The following is a 22846-nucleotide window of genomic DNA, read 5'->3' on the forward strand; positions in this document are numbered from 1 at the left end:
CTGTGTAATTATGCGATGAAAAGAAACTATTTTTAGCCATAAGTGGTGCTGGGCTAAAATATCCGCTCAACCAATAACGTCACAAACACGCGTCATCATTCCGCGACGTTTTGCAATTGCAATTTAGTAAACTAATCGGGCCGTATTGGCATGTGTTGCAATGTTAATATTTCATCATTGATATATAAACTATCAGACTGCGTGGTCGGTAGTAGTGGGTTTCAGTAGGCCTTTAATCAAATGATTCTTAGGCGTACCGCTAGTGGTACAAGTACCACAGTTTGAGAATCATTGCTCTAAAAAGTAACTAAGTTGGCAACACCGATTTGTCATGCTCTGTCTTCTTAGTCTTAGGCAGACCAGGTGCGCTATAGTGTGTTTCTGGGTGAACAGAACAGATGAATGAATGAGTGGATAAACACTGAGGATTCTTATATGTAATTTATATATATATATATATATTTGTTTCAGTTTGGTAATGTTGGCGCCATGGCCATCACTTTGTGCCAGACTCTGGGACAGAATATCGGCATGAGGTGGAACAATGCACGTAACTCTGCAGGTGAGAGATGGGGTGGGGGGGTACTGACGCGGTGAAGCACAGGACATAATGGGGTTTTTTTTTTAAAGAGAGAACATCTCTGCACTAGCACTTTTGCAATTTTCCATCAGTGCTTTGTCACCTGCATCCAGGATTTTTGTCGGAACATTGGTTCCACTGAACAATGAGATTAATGTTGAAAAGACACCTAGTTACTCAATGTCAAGACGAGAGTTGAGTGCACATCAGTTCTTGTCCTGCTAAGACATTTTGTGGTCTTTTTATGCTCTTTCCAATCTGGAACTTCCTTTGTGGCGCACAGGAGACTGCAGGTGTCCTGACACCTGGCTGGGCTGCATCATGGAGGATACGGGGTAGGAGGCTTTCTTTGGACATGTGCACTTACACGGGTGTATTTAAATAGAAGTAAACATTTCCTAAACTTCTATCAGCACTCATGTATAATTACCTCCTTTTTATTTTTGCGGTTCCCCTTTATTGATGCGTCTAAACCGCAAAAACAGCTTTATTGATACTACCGTTCCACTTGTTAACGTAGAATGTCTTTTCAATGCATTTTATGGGGGAAAACATAAAAAATATAAATATATATATATATATATATATATATATATATATATATATATATATATATATATATATATATATATATATATATGTGTGTATGTATATATAAAAAAATCTCATGTCTTTCATAATGATTGTGAACGTTAGGCAAAATTCTAAAAACAGTTGTAGTTCCAGAACTTCTATGCGGCTTACAATTCGGTGCGCCTTTTGTGTTGAAATAATTCTGAATAGACCCGCACATTGGCCTTTCGCCTAATAATCCGGTGCTCTATATGGTCCAAAAAATACGGCAATATTTTTTGTATTAGATCAGTGGTTCTCAACCTTTTTTCAGTGATGTACCTCCTGTGAACATTTTTTTTATTTCAAGTACCCCCTAATCAGAGTAAAGCATTTTTCTACCAATCTCAGGGCGGACACTAACCACTAGGCCACTGAGTTGGCAGTAATCATCAATTTAAAGTGCCTTCTTTGGGGATTGTAATAAAGATCCATCTGGATTAATGAATTTAATTCTAAACATTTCTTCACAAAAGTAGAAATCTTTAACATCAATATTTATGGAACATGTCCACAAAAAATCTATCCGTCAACACTGAATATTGCATTGTTGCATTTCTTTTCACAGTTTATGAACTTACATTCATATTTTGTTGAAGTATTATTCAATAAATATATTCATAAGGGATATTTGAATTTTTGCTATTTTTAGAATATTTTTAAAAATCTCACGTTCCCCTTGGCATACCTTCAAGTACCCACAGGGATACGCGTACCCCCATTTGAGAACCACTGTGTTAGATCTCCCGTCCAAAGGCAAAACCTATTAACTCCCTTCTAGCTGATTTTGAGAAAACAAAGGAAAACCAATCTATCTTGATGCTGTCTTACAAAGATCTACAAAGTCATCAAACGTATAGATGTTTTCTTGAGCTTTCATTTTCTTGCCGATTGAGCCATGGATTGAATCTGCTCTCATGAACGTGTGCCCTTTCTCCAGATATTTTATCACAATCTCGGGTGGGCTTCGTTCTGCGTTTGCACATTGGGCAAGAGCCGTGTACAGCGTCCAGTTTTTATTTTGACCTCCAGAATTATCTGCTCAAAAGAGTATGCAAGGGGAAGAATCAAGAACAATACATTTAATGAAGGTGCTTGCAATGTCCTGGGCCAATCTTCCAAATATCCCCTCGTGCCATAATATCACATAATCAGGTTGACCGTCGGCCCCCATTCGTGCAAATGTCTCGTTAAAGACAATAAGGCGACTGACAAAGAAGCTCCGATTGGTCCCTTGAGATACTAGGTTTTTCTTTTGTATCTACACCAGGGGTCGGGAACCTTTTTGGTTGAGAGAGCCATGAAAGTCAAATATTTCAAAATGTATTTCCGTGAGAGCCATATAATATTTTTTAAACACCGAATACAACTAAATGCGTGCATTTTTAAGTAAGACCTGTCATTTCTTTGTGATCATGTTCTGTTTTGTTTTTGACTCCATTAGTTCCTGTTTTTGCGCACCCTGGTTTGTTTTTGTTTCCATGACTACCAATCAGTTCACCTGTTTTCACAACTCACACGCCTGATTCACTTGAACTCATGTACCTGTTGTCAATCACCACATCACCATTTAAGCCTGCAGTTGCCAGGCAGTCAGCCTGGCGATATCCCCTTCTACTCACCCTCTATCACCTCCTACACACCTATGTTATCCATGCCGATGATCCATGCTCTTTCTTGGTCCAAGTAAGTTTTTCATGCCATAGTTTGTAAGTTTTATTTTATGTTCATAATTCTCCCATTGTGCGAGTTTTAGTTTTCATAGCCAAGTTTTTAACCTCCACTGAGAGCGCCTTTTGTTTATACCCTTTGTTTTTGTAATGTTTTTGAGTTAAGATTAAAGATGTCATTACCTTCACGCCATGTCCGTTCCAATCGCTTTGCACCACGGGAAAACAAACCACACCATAGTCCAGGTCTTGACAAGACCAACATTTTTAGAGTATAATAAGTCTCTTATTCTTTTTAATAACATTGTTATTTTAAATTTAACCAATAATAAATATACTACTTCTTACCATTAATGCGACATCTTGGACAGGTGCAATAGAAAACGGATGGTTGGATTAAAATGCATGAGAATGTTTTATAATTTGAACGTTATTTTTAACACTGTGATTACCATCGTAATTATTAATTACTTATCGTGTTAGGCAATGTCAGCTAAGATTTATCTGAGAGCCAGATATAGTCATCAAAAGAGCCACATCTGGCTCTAGAGCCATAGATTCCCTACCCCTGATCTACGCGGTTATGTGGTAGTTGCTAGGTCCTGCCATGCGCGTAACAGCTTACTTACGGAACAAATTAGAATATCGCATACACTAATGTAAAGCATAACACCTAGGAACTCCAAAATTACTATCAGCTCAGTTTTGACCAAAATTGAGTTACTGGGTTTTGCCTTTGGACAGGAGAGATGATAAAATGTTAAATATATTCAATTGCATGCATTACAGGCATTTTGTTTCTGTCAAAATGGAAAAAATGAATACATTTGGCAAGAAACATAAAGTACTTTATTGACTCATAATGTTGCCAGGCTTTCGCAGCCCATATAAAATTATGTGGAAAACCAGATATGGCCCCTGGGCACTTGTCCATGTGTTGGTTTCGCACTTTGAAATTAAAAGTGCACTTTGGCTCCGTACATTACACCAGTTGAATAATACGAGCATTTTTACTACAGATGGTTTCTTTTCTGTCAGCTTGTAACATGACACCACCAACACCCACCACAGTGTACCATTCTGCAGTTTTTTTTAATACTGTCACTTATTCATCTCCATTTTTTTAACACGTCTCTGTGCCCGTTAATGCAGATACTATCTGCCCAGAAAGTTCTCTCGCTGCAGCGTTGACGAGTACATTCAGTTCTTGCTCCAAGGGGGCGGCAGCTGCCTCTTTAACAAGCCCAACAAGGTGAGTGGACATGTGTGCGTGTAGGATGTGAGGATAGTGTACTGTCCTGCATTTTGTTCAGTAGACTTATGTGTGGTTTTTGTGTGTGTTTTCCTCAGCTGCTGGACCCTCCAGAATGTGGAAATGGCTTTGTGGAGCTAGGGGAAGAGTGTGATTGTGGATCCCAGCTGGTGAGTATCCTCTACACCAGGGGTGTCGAACTCTGGCCCGCGGGTCAAATTTGGCCCGCCGTGTAATTTCATTTGGCCCTTGAGGTAATATCAAATTAAGATTAGAGCTGACCCGCCGGTATTATTCAGCGGCGGTGCCTCTAACACCGCATTCACCGCTGATACTCGTACTTGTCAACCCTCACGATTTTCCCGGGAGACTCCCGAAGTTCAGTGCCGCTCCTGAAAATGGTTAACCAGCTCGCTCCCAATCAAAAGGGACTGGGTTCAAATCCCAGTCAGATCGATCGGGTAACTAGGAAAGCTTCAGCTGGTGGAGTTAAGCTTTTATATCACAGTTTACTGAGACAGGTTTTCAATAAAATATGTCATTGGGGCCCAAAATCTCCCTTTAAAGGGGGACATTATCACAATTTCAAAAGGGTTGAAAACAATAAAAATCAGTTCCCAGTAGCTTGTTGTATTTTTTGAAGTTTTTTTCAAAATTTTACCGGTCCCGGAATATCCCTAAAAAAAGCTTTAAAGTGCTTGATTTTCGCTATTTGCGATGCGACTATCCATTTTCCTGTGACGTCATACAGTGCTGCCAATGTAAACAAACAATGGCGAATAGCACAGCAAGATATAGCGACATTACCTCAGATTCAGACTCGGATTTCAGCGGCTTAAGCGATTCAACAATGAAACGGATGGTTAGAGTATGAAAGTATTGAAGAAGAAACTGAAGCTATTGAGCGAATAGCTATTGACGCTATTCATAGCCATAGCATGGCCGAATAGCTGCGTTAGCATCGCCGGTAAAATGTGCGGACCAAACGATCAGGACTTTCGCATCTCCTGACACTTATCACTTACCAATCCGTCGATTGGTAAGTGTTTTTTTCGCATTAAATGTGGGCGGAAGAAAACGTAATATAGTTGCAAATGCGTCTGCAGGTTATCCATACATCTCTGTGCCATGTCTGCTTTAGCACCACCGGTAAATAGCATGTTAGCATCGATTAGCTGGCAGTCAACATCAACAAAGCTCACCTTTGTGATTTCGTTGACTTTATCGTTGCAAATGCATCTGCAGGTTGTCCATACCTCTCTGTGCCATGTCTGCTTTAGCACCGCCGGTAAATAGCATGTTAGCGTTGATTAGCGTAGCATGTTAGCATCGATTAGCTGGCAGTCACGCTGCGACCAAATATGTCTGATTAACACATAAGTCAACATCAACAAAACTCACCTTTGTGATTTTGTTGACTTTATCGTTGCAAATGCATCTGCAGGTTATCCATACATCTCTGTGACATGTCTGTCATCGCCGGTAAAATGTGGAGACACTCTGGCACATTCAATGGGGGTCTGGCGGCAGACACTTTCACATCTTTGGGCCAGAGGTGCAACTTTAATCCCTCCCTGTTAGTGTTGTTACACCCTCCTGACAACACACCGGCGAGGCATGATGTCTTCAAGGTTCCAAAAAATAGTCAAAAAAACGGAAAATAACAGAGCTGAGACCCGGTGTTTGTAATGTGTTGAAAATGAAAATGGCGGCTGTATTACCTCGGCGACGTCACATTCTGACGTCATCGCAAAAAGAGCGATAAACAGAAAGGGGTTTAATTCGCCAAAATTCACCCATTTAGAGTTCGGAAATCGGTTAAAAAAATATATGGTCTTTTTTCTGCTCCATCAAGGTATATATTGACGCTTACATAGGTCTGGTGATAATGTTGCCCTTTAAGAAGACCCGTAAATTCTTTTATCCTATAGGTCTTCCATTCACGTTGACTGTTCACCTACAAGGCCACCAGGTGTATGTGCTCGCAAAGGATGCAAACACCTCATTCTGTTTTTAATTTGTTTTAGGAGTCTTTTTACGTGTTTTAGGAGTCTTATTATGTGTTTTAGGAGTCTTGTTACGTGTTTTCGGAGTAATTTATGTTTTAGATGTCACTGTGCATCTCTTAAGAGTCATTGTATGTGTTTTAGAGTCATTTTTAATGTTTTAGAAGTTGGTTGTTGTGTTTTTAAATGTTTTACTAGTCAAAAACAGCTATCTCCCATTTAAAGAGGACTGCGTTCAAATCCCAGTCGGTTTGATCTCTAACTAGGAAAGATCCAGTGGGAGAGTTCACCCGGACAACAATATTGGGGGACCTGCCTTTAGTCCTGTACAGCCTGCCGTCATGTCCGCTTTTCCGCCATACAAACAACGTGCCACATGCGGCCTTAACACACACAAGTGAATGCAAGGCATACTTGCTCAACAGCCATACAGGTCACACTGAGGGTGGCCGTATAAACAACTTTAACACTGTTACAAATATGCGCCACACTGTGAACCCACACCATACAGGACTGACAAGCACATTTCAGGAGAACATCCGCACCGTAACAGAACACAAACACAACAGAAGAAGTACCCAGAACCCCTTGCAGCACTAACTCTTCCGGGACGCTACAATATACACCCCCACTACCACCAAACCCTGACCACCGCCAATTTTTATTTCGATTTTATTTGATATGCCATTGAGATTTTTTAATTATTATAATTATAATTTGAAACTCAATTTTGCTTGTCACTATAAAGTTATATAAGCCTTGCTTGTTCAATATTTAATGCAAAACTTGTTTGGGTGCCTATTAAAAGGTTAATTTATTCAACCTTGCCTTTGTTTAGTTTCAAATTTTGGCCCACTCTGTATTTGAGTTTGACACCCCTGCTCTACACAGAATGTCATTAATTCAGGTTTTTCAGTGTGACACCCTGGAACATGCTTTATCAGTATCTTGCTTCAAGCCCCGCTTTGACAAACTGTGGACTACAAAGCGTGCTCATCGTAGCCTCTAATGCTGACTTTTGATTGATTGATTGAAACTTTTATTAGTAGATTGCACAGTACAGTACATATTCCGTACAATTGACCACTAAATGGTAACACCCGAATACGTTTTTCAACTTGTTTAAGCTGTGGTCCACTTCAATTCATTTTGATTAAAAAAAACTACAAAATAAATTGTTTTATTAATTGTTAATAGTGTAGTGTAGGTCAACGTGTTTTGTACAGTATATTGTGCTCTTCAGCCAATGTTGTCGATCAGTTTGAATTTATTATTTTTTATTGAGTTGATTTAATTAAATTTTTGAGTATAAAATGGTTCAAGTCTGTCAAAAAAAAGTTTAAATAAGGATAAATATTTTTTTACATTTTGGGGAAATTGATACATTTTTCGGTTACAGAATAAAAAACAATGTTATTAAATTATTCATTGTTGTAAGTTAATCGAGAGGAGCCAGATGAGGTGGTTCGGGCATCTGGTCAGGATGCCACCCGAACGCCTCCCGAGGGAGGTGTTTAGGGCACGTCCAACCGGTAGGAGGCCACGGGGAAGACCCAGGACACGTTGGGAAGACTATGTCTCCCGGCGGGCCTGGGAACGCCTCGGGATCCCCCGGGAAGAGCTAGACGAAGTGTCTGGGGAGCGGGAACTCTGGGGTTCCCTGCTTAGGCTGCTACCCCCGCGACCCGACCTCGGCTAAGCGGAAGAAGATGGATGGATGGATGGAAGTTAATCTATATTTCTTTCTTTTTTCTTTTTTTAAATGTTAATTAGGATACAATGGTATGCAGAAGTGTAATTATAACAATTTTATAGATAAATGATGCTGTTTTATCAGGGTTACACAAAAAATTATTCACATCCCGATTCTTAACCGATTCATAATTATCCATCCATCCATTTTCTACCGCTTATTCCCTTTTGGGGTTGCGGGGGGCGCTGGCGCCGGCGCCTATCTCAGCTACAATCGGGCGGAAGGCGGGGTACACCCAGGACAAGTCGCAACCTTATCGCAGGGCCAACACAGATAGACAGACAACATTCACACTCACATTCACACACTAAGGGCCAATTTAGTGCTGCCAATCAACCTATCCCCAGGTGCATGTCTTTGGAAGTGGGAGGAAGCCGGAGTACCCGGAGGGAACCCACGCATTCACGGGGAGAACATGCAAACTCCACACAGGAAGATCCCGAGCCTGGATTTGAACCCAGGACTGCAGGAACTTCGTATTGTGAGGCAGACGCACTAACCCCTCTTCCACCGTGAAGCCCACCAAGATTCATAATTTTTAAAAAAATTAAATAAAATAAAAAAATAATAATATATAATTGTAATAAATAATATATATTTTAATAGATATTTTTATTTTATATATATATATATATTTTTTTTAATTCATAATTAAAAAATAAAAATCTATAAGGATCTATTTTTTAAAAATAAGTTTTTAGACCATCTGCATGCAACCAGGCGGGGCTTTTTGAACCTGTAACCTGGACGGATTCTTGCTCATCCTCGCGGACCGAACATTGACCGAGGGCTGGTGGGAAGCCTAGGACAGAGTCGGCTCACTTAGTTGTCTGTGGCTGTGCGACTCCCCCAGCCCGGTAGACGATTGTGTGGTACACCGCAGAAGCCACCACGGTGTATGTGGGTGTTGAAATTATGTTTTTGTTTTGTTTTACTGTTTTGTCTATGCATGATGCAATCATATGTGAGTAATATGTATTATTTACTGCAAATGTTTCGGGTTTTTCGCTGGAGTCTTTTGTCTCTTTTGCACTGTTTAATGTTTTCCTCTTCTTTGACTTTACTTTTTGTGAACTTTTTGAATCAGCACTGCAACAATTTCCCCATTTAGGAATAATAAAGGCCTACTGAAACCCACTACTACCGACCACGCAGTCTGATAGTTTATATATCAATGATGAAATATTAACATTGCAACACATGCCAATACGGCCTTTTTAGTTTGCTAAATTACAATTTTAAATTTCCCACGGAGTTTCCTGTTGAAAACGTCGCGGAATGATGACAATTGGTTGGAGGGGACATATTAGCCCATCACCACTTACGGCTAAAAGTCGTCTCTTTTCATCGTGCAATCACACAGTATTTTGGACATCTGTGTTGCTGAATATTTTGCAATTTTTTCAATTAATAATGGAGAAGTCAAAGTAGAAAGATGGAGGTGGGAAGCTTTTAGCCTTTAGCCACACAAATACACGTTTTTTCCTTGTTTAAAATTCCCGGAGGTGAAGCTTTACTATGGATCAGAGCGGTCAAGTGAACATGGATCCCGACTACATGTCAACCGGCAGTTTTCGGTGAGAAAATTGTGGAAATAAGTCGCCTCTTACCGGAGATAAGCGGACCCAGCGTCCTCCTGCAGCTGCCGTGACTTCTCTCAGAGACTCTGGCGTCAACACACCCGTAGCCACACGCATCCGACTTTAAGGTACTCTTTAACTCACTAAAACACTAGCAACACAAAAGGCAGATAAGGGATTTCCCAAAATTATCCTCGTAAATGTGGTTAAAAACATCTGAAACGCTCTCACTGCCCTCGCCTTTTTTTTTTAAACTTTTTTTTTCTAGGCCTTCACTCTTAATTTCCTCATCCACGAATCTTTCATCCTCGCTCAAATTAATCGGGAAATTGTTGCTTTCTCGGTCCGATTAGCTCTAGCTGCTGCTGGCTATGATTGTAAACAATGTGAGGATGTGAGGAGCCCTACAACCCGTGACGTCACGCGCACATCGCCTGCTACTTCCGGTAAAGGCAAAGCTTTTTTATTAGCGACCTAAAGTTGCAAACTTTATCGTCAATGTTCTCTTCTAAATCCTTTCAGCAAAAATATGGCAATATCGCAAAATGATCAAGTATGACACATAGAATGGACCTGCTATCCCCGTTTAAATAAGAAGATCTCCTTTCAGTAGGCCTTTAAAGTCTGTCCTATCCTAAATAATACATTGCGAGAATCTGTTTCAATCAAGAATCATGTTGAATTCAGAAACAATTCTTAATCAGTCACCCCAGGAATCAGTATCGAATCGTTAGGTTCTCTGAAGATTCGCACCCCTACTGTTTATAGTTCAGGCGGAAAGTGTGGGGTTTTTTTCTTCTTCCTCCGGGGAATCGTGACAGAAAAATAATAGAAAAGCACTGCCCTAATCTGTCTAAAACTGAAGCTGCAGTATTTTTCTTTTTTTTTATGTGTGAAGGAGTGCGCCCGCAGCGGAGGAAACTGCTGTAAAAAATGCACACTCACCCACGACGCCATGTGCAGTAATGGACTGTGCTGCAGTGGCTGCAGGGTGAGTACAACTAATGGTGACTGGAGGCGACAGCTAATCAATAGTTGAACATTAAGTAGACATGTTTGTGCGTTCTAGTACGAGCAGAGAGGTGTGGTGTGTCGAGAGGCTGTCAATGACTGTGACATCCCGGAGACATGCACAGGAGACTCCAGCCAGGTAGTTCTTTAATGTATATTCACATTGCTGGCCAGGACATGAAGTACAGATGCACAATTTAATGAGATTGATTATGTGAGCATCACTGTTTCGCATTCATCCAGAAAAAAAATACAATTTTTTTTAAAACTACACTTTTTTCCCCCCAATATTTTACAATACAGTACTAGCCTAAATAGCATGTTAGCATCGATTAGCTGGCAGTCATGCAGCGACCAAATATGTCTGATTAGCACATAAGTCAATAACATCAACAAAACTCAACTTTGTGATTTCGTTGACTTTATCGTTGCAAATGCATCTTCAAGTTATCCATACATCTCTGTGCTATGTCTGTCTTAGCATCGCCGGTAAAATGTGCAGACACTCCAGCACATTCGATGGGGGTCTGGCGGCAGATTTCTTGCCATTTTCGCATCTTCGGGCCAGTGGTGCAACTTGAATCCCTGCCTGTTAGTGTTGTTACACCCTCCGACAACACACCGACGAGGCATGATGTCTCCAATGTTCCAGAAAATAGTCGAAAAAACGGAAAATAACAGAGCTGAGATGCGGTGTTTGTAATGTGTTTGAGAAAATTAAAATAGCGGCTTTATTACCTAGGCGACGTCACGTTCTGACGTCATCGCTCTGAGAGTGTTACGACTTGGAAATGAGAGGACCAAGATGCAGAGAGGAAGTTTCCAAAAATAACAGCTTTTATTTTTAAATAACTTTTTAACCTCCGGTAAAAAAGTATTTCACAAAAATAAATATAACCTACGGAAAATAAATCCAAGGATAAACAATTAACTCAAAAATCACTCAGAAAAAATACTACTTTAAGAAAATAACCTAACAAAAATAGAATAGCAAGAAGAATTAACAAAAAGCGCTCCAACAGGAGGAAAAATAAACTCTAATACTATATACAAATACAATATCGATGAATAAACAAAAAAAAATCACTCAATCAATGAGGACATAAAACGAAATTTGTAATAATAAAAAACTCACCGATTAGGTCGACGAAGGAAAACTAAGGACACTCGAAGGAGGAAAAAGTAAACTCCAAATTTCAGCAAAAAATTAACTGCTATGATCAAAAATTAAGGAGAACAAGAAAAAACAGGAGCAAGGCAAGGAGGGAATCAAGGACATGGACTTGGACATGAACATGGACGCTAGGAGGCACGATAGACGAGACGATCTGGCAAAGGACAAACGGAGAAGTGAGCTTAAAATAGGATGTGGGAGTGATGGGGAACAGGTAGAAAATAATCAGGAATCAAGGATGACGTCAGACTGGTGACACAAGAGGAAGGACCCGTGATCTGAACCCAGAGGGTAGCTTTTCAAAATAAAATACATCGATCACAAGACAGAAAAACAAACAAGACTTCCCTCGGTGTGACAGAGAGCGATAAACAGAAAGGTGTTTAATTCGCCAAAATTCACCCATTTAGAGTGCGGAAATCGGTTAAAAAAATATATGGTCTTTTTTTCTGCAACATCAAGATATATATTGACGCCTAAATAGGTCTGGTGATAATGTTCCCCTTTAAATATAGTTATACTTTTTTTTTTTTGTGCATTTTTAAAGAAAGTACATGCATCATAGCCAATTGTGCAAATTATACGATGATAATTTAGAATTCTGTGGGAAACACTGAAGAATTGCGTTATGCATGTGTACCTAATGTTTTGGTGGTAAAAGTATGAAATATGAGCTATATAACCGTGCGTGTCCCTCTTGCAGTGTCCCCATAACGTCCACAAGCTGGATGGTTACACGTGTGAAAGCAATCAGGTAAGTGCACATTTGTGCCACCAGTTTCTCCTGCAGCCGCTGCTTTACTGCGTGTTTTTGGTTTTCTTTTTGTCTCCGAGGGTCGCTGCTACGGTGGCCGATGTCGGACTCGGGATGGACAGTGCAGGGGACTCTGGGGTTTCAGTAAGTTCTAATTATGCGGTACAAAACTTTCTTCCTACATCACTCTTATTTATGATTATGTTTTTTTGTCTAGACTCAGCAGACAGGTTTTGTTACGACAAGCTAAACGCAGAGGGGACGGACAAAGGGAACTGTGGTCGGGGTCCCAGGGGCCAAGGCTGGCTGCAGTGCAACAAGCCGTGAGAGTACTTTTTTGCTCTTCTTATGGCAATGTACTTGATAACAACACAGGGAACTAGTCTAATCAGTACAATCAATCAATCAATCAATCAATGTTTACTTATATAGCCCTAAATCACTAGTGTCTCAAAGGGCTGCACAAACCACCACGACATCCTCGGTAGGCCCACATAAGGGCAAGGAAAACTCACACCCAGTGGGACATTGGTGACAATAATGACCCAGTGGGACGTCGGTGACAATGATGACTATGAGAACCTTAGAGAGGAGGAAAGCAATGGATGTCGAGCGGGTCTAACATGATACTGTGAAAGTTCAATCCACAATGGATACAACACAGTCGCGAGAGTCCAGTCCAAAGAGGATCCAAGACACAGCAGCGAGAGTCCCGTTCACAGCGGAGCCAGCAGGAAACCATCCCAAGCGTAGGCGGACCAGCAGCGCAGAGATGTCCCCAGCCGATACACAGGCGAGCAGTACATGGCCACCGGATCGGACCGGACCCCCTCCACACGGGAGAGTGGGACATAGAAGAAAAAGAAAAGAAACGGCAGATCAACTGGTCTAAAAAGGGAGTCTATTTAAAGGCTAGAGTATACAAATGAGTTTTAAGGTGAGACTTAAATGCTTCTACTGAGGTGGCATCGCGAACTGTTACCGGGAGGGTATTCCAGAGTACTGGAGCCCGAACGGAAAATGCTCTATAGCCCGCAGACTTTTTTTGGGCTTTGGGAATCACTAATAAGCCGGAGTCCTTTGAACGCAGATTTCTTGCCGGGACATATGGTACAATACAATCGGCAAGATAAGATGGAGCTAGACCGTGTAGTATTTTATACGTAAGTAGTAAAACCTTAAAGTCACATCTTAAGTGCACAGGAAGCCAGTGCAGGTGAGCCAGTACAGGCGTAATGTGATCAAACTTTCTTGTTCTTGTCAAAAGTCTAGCAGCCGCATTTTGTACCAACTGTAATCTTTTAATGCTAGACATGGGGAGACCCGAAAATAATACGTTACAGTAGTCGAGGCGAGACGTAACAAACGCATGGATAATGATCTCAGCGTCTTTAGTGGACAGAATGGAGCGAATTTTAGCGATATTACGGAGATGAAAGAAGGCCGTTTTAGTAACGCTTTTAATGTGTGCCTCAAAGGAGAGAGTTGGGTCGAAGATAATACCCAGATTCTTTACCGTGTCACCTTGTTTAATTGTTTGGTTGTCAAATGTTAGAGTTGTATTATTAAATAGAGTTTGGTGTCTAGCAGGACCGATAATCAGCATTTCCGTTTTTTTGGCGTTGAGTTGCAAAAAGTTAGCGGACATCCATTGTTTAATTTCATTAAGACACTCCTCCAGCTGACTACAATCCGGCGTGTTGGTCAGCTTTAGGGGCATGTAGAGTTGGGTGTCATCAGCATAACAGTGAAAGCTAATACCGTATTTGCGTATGATGTCACCTAGCGGCAGCATGTAGATGCTGAAGAGTGCAGGGCCAAGGACCGAACCCTGGGGAACTCCACACGTTACCTTAACGTAGTCCAAGGTCACATTGTTATGGGAGACACACTGCATCCTATCAGTAAGATAAGAGTTAAACCAAGACAGGGCTAAGTCTGACATACCAATTCGGGTTTTGATACGTTCTAATAAAATATTATGATCGACGGTATCGAAAGCAAGTTCTGCCATATTACATTTAATAATAAACTCCATAGAATAGAATAGATAGAATGAACTTTATTGTCATTATATTTGCACATAACGAGATTAAAGACTCCAACTTAAGGTGCGGTAGTGGGAACAAATATGGGGTGAAATAAATAACATAAGAGGTAATAAAGGAAAAACTAACAATTGAAATAAACAGACTACTATCCAATAAAAAATAATAAGCAATTCTGTACAATATACAAAACACTATAGAAGTACAAAATACAAATACTGTACAATATACAGAGCAAGACAGGAGTACCGAAGTAATAAATAACAATCAGTGATGGACGTATTGCACTCGAGGAGCCCTACAACCCGTGACGTCACGGGCACATCGTCCGCTACTTCCGGTACAGGCAAGGCTTTTTTATCAGCGACCAAAAGTTGCGAACTTTATCGTCGATGTTCTCTACAAAATCCTTTCAGCAAAAATATGGCAATATCGCGAAATGATCAAGTATGACACATAGAATGGACCTGATATCCCCGTTTAAATAAGAAAATCTCATTTAGGTAGGCCTTTAAACTTGTATCCCGAGGAGCCACTTGTTAGGTGAAAAAGCGGCATTATAGCATTACTGCTATCTGTACTCTGCTCTTAATAAGGGATAATTGAAAGATCACCATCTGTTGGACCTGAATGGAACTACCCCTAATGCAAAATTGCACCTCTTCAGCATGAATTGATTAACGTGGACCCTGACTTAAACAAGTTGAAAAACTTTTTCGGGTGTTACCATTTAGTGGTCAATTGTACGGAATATGTACTGTACTGTCCAATCTACTAATAAAAGTATCAATCATTTAATTCACATTTAAGTTCCTGTCACCCTCAGGGATGTTTTGTGCGGCTTCTTGTTCTGCGCCAACATTACCACAAAGCCAAAATTTGGGGACCTTCAGGGCGAGGTGACAAGCTTCACCCTCTACCACCAGAACAAGTACCTGGACTGCCGGTGAGTAGGCGGCTCCCTTTTGGACTACTTATGCGTGTGTGAGGAAAAATGTGTAAAAGTGCTTTGTCATTCCATCAGAGGTGGCCATGCTCTGCTGGAGGACGGATCGGACCTCGGCTACGTGGAGGACGGCACCCCCTGCGGACCCAACATGATGTGCTTGGAGCGGCGGTGCCTCCCCGTGGCGGCCTTCAACCTAAGCACCTGCGCGGGGTCCAACTCGGCGCGCATCTGTTCCGACCACGGAGTAAACCGACCTTTTATTATTCATAAACTGACCAGATGGAACATTGAGGCCCTTTTCTCGTCCTGTGTGCAGACATGCAGCAATGAGGTGAAGTGCATCTGCGACAGAGACTACACCGGCAAGGACTGCAGTGTGTTTGACCCCATTCCTGAGCCCACCGTCCCAACTGGCCCCGAGAAAAAAGGTCAGTTTTTTCTCTCTCTGTCATACCCTCACATAAAACTACCCCCTTCCATCTGTACTCACCATGTTTGTGTGAAAGAGTAGTTACACACTTAGATAACGGTGTGTGTGTGTGTGTGTGTGTGTGTTGTCAGGTGTATTCATCAACATGTGCCATTTCATTAGGTGCACCTGCAGGATCTAATGAGCTCCAGTAGAAAAGAGCTGCATCAAACATTCTATAAATATCCTTTTTTTTTTTTTTTAAAGAAAATAATACTCCAATGAGGCCATATCACCCGTACAATGCTGTAGGTGTGTAAATGTCAGCAAATGATGTGCTCCTTTTCCTCTACATGTGTCAGGAACTTGCCCTGAGCTCATTGTAAATAAACATGGCATCAATTGTTTTGGAATGGGGAAAAAAACATTGTGCTTCAACACATTAAACCTTGTCAATCACATTAAAGAGCAACGTCGCTGCAACAGTGTTTTGAAAGACACCTTCTGCTGAAGAGGTTGCCCCAAAGCCAGGTGCAAAAAAACATATTTTAATCTTAAATTTAAAAATAATATATCATATATTAGGGCGTCGAATATTTGGGTGTCCCATGATTCGATTCCATATTGATTCTTGGGGTCACGATTCGATAATAGATCGATTTTTTTTCTATTCGATTCGATTCTCGTTTCAAAAACGTTATTTTTCCGATTCTGTATTCATTCAATACATAGGATTTCAGCAGGATCCACCCCAGTCTGCTGACATGCAAGCAGAGTAGTGGATTTAAAAAAAAAAAGTTTCTATAATTATAAAGGACAATGTTTTATCAACTGATTGCAATAATGTAAATTAGTTTTAACTATTAAACGAACCCAAAATATGACTTATTTTATCTTTGTGAAAACATTGGACACAGTGTGTTGTCAAGCTTATGAGATGCGATGCAGGTGTAAGCCACTGTGACACTATTGTTCTTTTTTTTCATTTTTATAAATGTCTAATGATAATGTCAATGAGGAATTTTTAATCATTGCTATACTGAAATTATAACTAATATTGATACTGTTGTTGATAATATTCATTTTTGTTTCAGTACTTTTGGTTTGTTCTGTGTCGTGTTTGTGTCTCCTCTCAATTGCTCTGTTTATTGCAGTTCTGAGTGTTGCTGGGTCAGGTTTGGTTTGGGAATTGGATTGTATTGTTATGGTATTGCTGTGTTGTGGTTTGTTGGATTGATAAAAAAAAAAAAGAGAGAATCGATTCTCAATCGCACAACGAATTAATTTTTTCCCACACCCCTAATATATACCGTATTTTTCGGACTATACGTCGCAGTCTTCTCCATAGTCCAGCGGGGGGTGAGACCCGGCCAAAAAAAATATATATATATTTTATTTTTTTATAGTTTGGCCAAGTGAAGTGAAGTGAAATATAATTATATAGAGCTTTTTCTCTAGCGACTCAAAGCGCTCCACATAGTGAAACCCAATATCTAAGTTACATTTAAACCAGTGTGGGTGGCACTGGGAGCAGGTGTGTAAAGTGTCTTGCCCAAGGACACAACGGCAGTGACCAGGATGGCGGAAGAGGGGATAGAACCTGCAACCCTCATGTTGCCGGTATGGCCGCTCCACTAACCGAGCTATACCCCGGCCAAACTACAAAAAAAAACGCGACTTATAGTCCGAAAAATACGGTATCCATAATTTAATTGGCCAATCTGTATGGTTCTTGTGAAGCAGAAAGTTATCTGTATTGGCTTGAAAAAAATGAATTGTGCCTCCTTAGGTTTTTGTGTCAACATTTCGGCTTGTAACAGTTATTTGCTCTTTTATTACACTTTTAATGTGTTTTTGTGTACTTGTATTTTTTCATGTGCGGCAGGCCGTTACAAAATTATGGACCCTGGGTCACACTTTGGACACCCCATCTCTGAAGCATGACAAGGAAGAACTAAAAAAAAAAGACTGCTTACTTATAAATATAATGTGGTCCTTCATCCATTTTCTTCTGGTTATCCGAGGTCAGGTCGCTGGGGCAGCAGCCTAAGCAGAGATGGAATAAAACTATAGTCAGTTTGGATTTAACAATTTGTTTATGATGGTAGTTTGACAACAGATATAGTTGTTTTTTTTGGCTCCATCAACATATTAAGAACACCTCAGCATGATGCAATGATACCCTGCACTACTGCAAACTACAATTTTTAGAAAAACATAATCAGTCTATTCATACATTCATTTTCTACTGCTTGTCCCTTATGGGCTCGCGGGGGGTTGCTGGAGCCTATCTCAGCTGCATTCGGGCGGAATGCGGGGTACACCCTGGACAAGTCGATACCTCATCGCAGGGCCAACACAGATAGACAGACAACATTCACACTCACATTCACACCCTAGGGCCAATTTAGTGTTGCTAATAGATCTATCCCCAGGTGCAGTTAAATAAATTATTTTTTTGTTCAAATCTTGGGCTTCACGGTGGCAGAAGGGTTAGTGCGTCTGCCTCACAATACGAAGGTCCTGCAGTCCTGGGTTCAAATCCAGGCTCGGGATCTTTCTGTGTGGAGTTTGCATGTTCTCCCCGTGAATGCGTGGGTTCCCTCCGGGTACTCCGGCTTCCTCCCACTTCCAAAAACATGCACCTGGGGATAAGTTGATTGGCAACACTAAATTGGCCCTAGTGTGTGAATGGGAGTGTGAATGTTGTCTGTCTATCTGTGTTGGCCCTGCGATGAGGTGGCGACTTGTCCAGGGTGTACCCAGCCTTCCGCCCGATTGTAGCTGAGATAGGCGCCAGCGCCCCCCGCGACCCCAAAAGGGAATAAGCGGTAGGAAATGGATGGATGGATGTTCAAATCTTTTCAGGGAAAAAAACGGCCCGGGTATAAATTCAAATAATCCCTAAGAGTGTGTTTTGATTGAACCGTTTGAGTGTTATGGTAGTTTGCCGTGGTGTAAAACTGAACTGAGAGAGGTTATGATTTTTAGCTCGTAATATTTAGAGCCAATTTTTCGGAGTGATCTCAGTATGATGGAAGTGCAGTCCCACACCACTGAAAACTACAATAAAAAGGTAAACTCTAGCAGTTTAATACTGATATTAGATGTTGGTCTGATATCAGCAAAAAAAATCAAAAAATTTGTATCAGATTCAAGCTAGTTTTCATCTAAATGTCCTCCAATAAGCACACAAGGTTACTATATTTCTGCTATTTTAATCAAAAGGTAAACATAGCAAGCTATATGCTAATTAGAGATAGCAGCTACACAGCAGCTCAGCACACAATAGCACATAAGCTAGGCCTACGTAATAAGTTCCCTTCTATTGAACAATACTACAGTGTAAACAGCACATTTGTCAATGTAAACAAGTATTAAATAATTATACTTGCATATTACTTACACGTACAAAGTCTCCAAGGCAGAAACGTCTTGGAAAGTATCCAGTAACATCCTCATCATTCAATTTACAGATTAACGTCATCAATTATTGTGGCTGCTGGGTGTTGGCAAAAACTGAGGGTTCACTGTTGTTGTATTAGATTGTGCAAGTGTACCTAATGTTGTGTCATATTGTCTTCTCTCTTTACTTTTTTTTTTTAAAGGCCTACTGAAACCCACTACTACCGACCACGCAGTCTGATAGTTTATATATCAATGATGAAATATTAACATTGCAACACATGCCAATACGGCCTTTTTAGTTTACTAAATTGCAATTTGACGTCACCGGGTGTAGCGGACATTTTTTTCCAGCCCGATCCAAGCTATAAGTAGTCTGCTTTAATCGCATAATTACACAGTATTCTGGACATCTGTGTTGCTAAATATTTTGCGATTTGTTCAATTAATATTGGAGAAGTCAAAGTAGAAAGATGGAGGTGGGAAGCTTTTAGCCTTTAGCCACACAAACACAGCCGGTTTTTCCTTGTTTAAAATTCCCGAAGGTTAAACTTTACTATGGATCAGAGCGGTCAAGCGAACATGGATCCCGACTACATGTCAACCGGAAATAAGTCGGCTCTTACCGTAGATATGAGCGGAGTTTGCGTCCTCCTGCAGCTGTGGACTATTACCTCCTCCCACCGGAGACACTGGCGGTCACCACACCCTTGGCCACACCCCTCCGACTTTCAGGAACCGTATAATCTCACTAAAACACAAGTAACACAAGCAGATAAGGGATTTTCCAGAAATATCCTAGTAAATGTGTCTTACCTCCTCCTCTCTGAGCTGCTACCTTACCGTGGTAGAGGAGTTTGCGTGTCCCAATGATCCTAGGAGCTATGTTGTCTGGGGGCTTTCATGCCCCCTGGTAGGGTTTCCCAAGACAAACAGGTCCTAGGTGAGTGATCAGACAAAGAGCAGCTCAAAGACTTCTATGGAATTACAACAAAATGAACCCAGATTTCCCTTGCCCGGACGTGGGTCACCGGGGCCCCGCTCTGGAGCCAGGCCCGGATTTGGGGCACGATGGCGAGCGCCTGGTGGTCGGGCCTGTCCCCATGGGGCCCGGCCGGGCACAGCCCGAAGAGGCAACGTGGGTGATCCCTCCAATGGGCTCACCACTCATAGGAGGGGCCATAGAGGTTGGGTGCATTGTGAGCTGGGCAGCAGCCGAAGGCAGGGCACTTGGCGGTCCGATCCTCGGCTACAGAAGCTAGCTCTTGGGACGTGGAACGTCACCTCACTGGGGGGGAAGGAGCCTGAACTAGTGCGCGAGGTAGAGAAGTTCCGGCTGGATATAGTCGGACTCACCTCGACGCACAGCAAGGGCTCTGGAACCACTTCTCTCGAGAGGGACTGGACCCTCTTCCACTCTGGCGTTGCCGGCAGTGAGAGGCTACGGGCTGGGGTGGCAATTCTCGTTGCCCCCCGGCTCAAATCCTGCACGTTTGAGTTCAACCCAGTGGACGAGAGGGTAGCTTCCCTTCGCCTTCGGGTGGGGGGACGGGTCCTGACTGTTGTTTGTGCTTACGCACCAAACAGCAGTTCAGAATACCCACCCTTCCTGGGTACACTCGAGGGAGTACTGGAAAGTGCTCCTCCGGGTGATTCCCTTGTCCTACTGGGGGACTTCAACGCTCATGTTGGCAACGACAGTGAAACCTGGAGAGGCGTGATTGGGAAGAATGGTCGCCCGGATCTAAACCTGAGTGGTGTTTTGTTATTGGACTTTTGTGCTCGTCACGGATTGTCCATAACAAACACCATGTTCAAACATAAGGGTGTCCATATGTGCACTTGGCACCAGGACACCCTAGGCCGCAGTTCCATGATCGACTTTGTAGTTGTGTCATCGGATTTGCGGCCTTATGTTTTGGACACTCGGGTGAAGAGAGGGGCGGAGCTTTCTACCGATCACCATCTGGTGGTGAGTTGGCTGCGATGGTGGGGGAGGATGCCGGACAGACCTGGCAGGCCCAAGCGCATTGTGAGGGTCTGCTGGGAACGTCTGGCAGAGTCTCCTGTCAGAGAGAGTTTCAATTCACACCTCCGGGAGAACTTTGAACATGTCACGAGGAAGGTGCGGGACATTGAGTCCGAGTGGACCATGTTCCGAACCTCTATTGTCGAGGCGGCTGATTGGAGCTGTGGCCGCAAGGTTGTTGGTGCCTGTCGTGGCGGTAATCCCAGAACCCGTTGGTGGACACCAGCAGTGAGGGATGCCGTCAAGCTGAAGAAGGAGTCCTATCGGGTTCTTTTGGCTCATAGGACTCCGGAGGCAGTGGACAGGTACCGACGGGCCAAGCGGTGTGAAGCTTTAGCGGTCGCGGTGGCAAAAACTCGGACATGGGAAGAGTTCGGGGAAGCCATGGAAAACGACTTCCGGACGGCTTCGAAGCGATTCTGGACCACCATACGGCGCCTCAGGAAGGCGAAGCAGTACACTATCAACACCGTGTATGGTGCGAATGGTGTTCTGCTGACTTCGACTGCGGATGTTGTGGATCGGTGGAGGGAATACTTCAAAGACCTCCTCAATCCCACCAACACGTCTTTCTTTGAGGAAGCGGTGCCTGGGGAATCTGTAGTGGACTCTCCTATTTCTGGGGCTGAGGTCGCTGAGGTAGTTAAAAAGCTCCTCGGCGGCAAGGCCCCGGGGGTGGATGAGACCCGCCCGGAGTTCCTTAAGGCCCTGGATGCTGTGGGGCTGTCTTGGTTGACAAGACTCTGCAGCATCGCGTGGACATCGGGGGCGGTACCTCTGGATTGGCAGACCGGGGTGGTGGTCCCTCTCTTTAAGAAGGGGGACCGGAGGGTGTGTTCCAACTATTGTGGGATCACACTCCTCAGCCTTCCCGGTAAGGTTTATTCAGGTGTACTGGAGAGGAGGCTTCGCCGGATAGTCGAACCTCGGATTCAGGAGGAACAGTGTGGTTTTCGTCCTGGTCGTGGAACTGTGGACCAGCTCTATACTCTCGGCAGGGTTCTTGAGGGTGCATGGGAGTTTGCCCAACCAGTCTACATGTGCTTTGTGGACTTGGAGAAGGCATTCGACCGTGTCCCTCGGGAAGTCCTGTGGGGAGTGCTCAGAGAGTATGGGGTATCGGACTGTCTTATTGTGGCAGTCCGCTCCCTGTATGATCAGTGTCAGAGCTTGGTCCGCATTGCTGGCAGTAAGTCGGACACGTTTCCAGTGAGGGTTGGACTCCGCCAAGGCTGTCCTTTGTCACCGATTCTGTTCATAACTTTTATGGACAGAATTTCTAGGCGCAGCCAAGGCGTTGAGGGGTTCCGGTTTGGTGGCCACGGGATTAGGTCTCTGCTTTTTGCAGATGATGTAGTCCTGATGGCTTCATCTGGCCGGGATCTTCAGCTCTCACTGGATCGGTTCGCAGCCGAGTGTGAAGCGACCGGAATGAGAATCAGCACCTCCAAGTCCGAGTCCATGGTTCTCGCCCGGAAAAGGGCGGAGTGACATCTCCGGGTTGGGGAGGAGACCCTGCCCCAAGTGGAGGAGTTCAAGTACCTAGGAGTCTTGTTCACGAGTGAGGGAAGAGTGGATCGTGAGATCGACAGGCGGATCGCTGCGGCGTCTTCA

General features: G+C 42.8%; 1 protein-coding gene across 9 annotated transcripts in view; it reads left to right on the top strand.

The window, feature by feature from the left end:
* The window catches only part of LOC133555939 (disintegrin and metalloproteinase domain-containing protein 11-like), a 108155-nt gene that overhangs the window by 61037 nt on the left and 24272 nt on the right, over window positions 1-22846 (top strand). For 8 of the 9 annotated variants that reach the window (XM_061905421.1, XM_061905425.1, XM_061905423.1 and 5 more), the window contains 12 exons: window positions 472-562; window positions 864-915; window positions 4015-4114; window positions 4213-4284; window positions 10352-10444; window positions 10523-10603; window positions 12342-12392; window positions 12473-12536; window positions 12610-12715; window positions 15267-15386; window positions 15465-15633; window positions 15706-15817. In XM_061905421.1, the coding sequence (XP_061761405.1) occupies window positions 472-562; window positions 864-915; window positions 4015-4114; window positions 4213-4284; window positions 10352-10444; window positions 10523-10603; window positions 12342-12392; window positions 12473-12536; window positions 12610-12715; window positions 15267-15386; window positions 15465-15633; window positions 15706-15817 (1111 nt within the window). Of the gene's footprint in view, window positions 1-471; window positions 563-863; window positions 916-4014; window positions 4115-4212; window positions 4285-10351; window positions 10445-10522; window positions 10604-12341; window positions 12393-12472; window positions 12537-12609; window positions 12716-15266; window positions 15387-15464; window positions 15634-15705; window positions 15818-15950; window positions 16334-22846 lie in introns of those variants that run through there. The other variant, XM_061905428.1, reaches the window with a different exon arrangement.

Source organism: Nerophis ophidion, linkage group LG07, assembly GCF_033978795.1.
Source record: "Nerophis ophidion isolate RoL-2023_Sa linkage group LG07, RoL_Noph_v1.0, whole genome shotgun sequence".
Classification (NCBI taxonomy): Eukaryota; Metazoa; Chordata; class Actinopteri; order Syngnathiformes; family Syngnathidae; genus Nerophis; species Nerophis ophidion.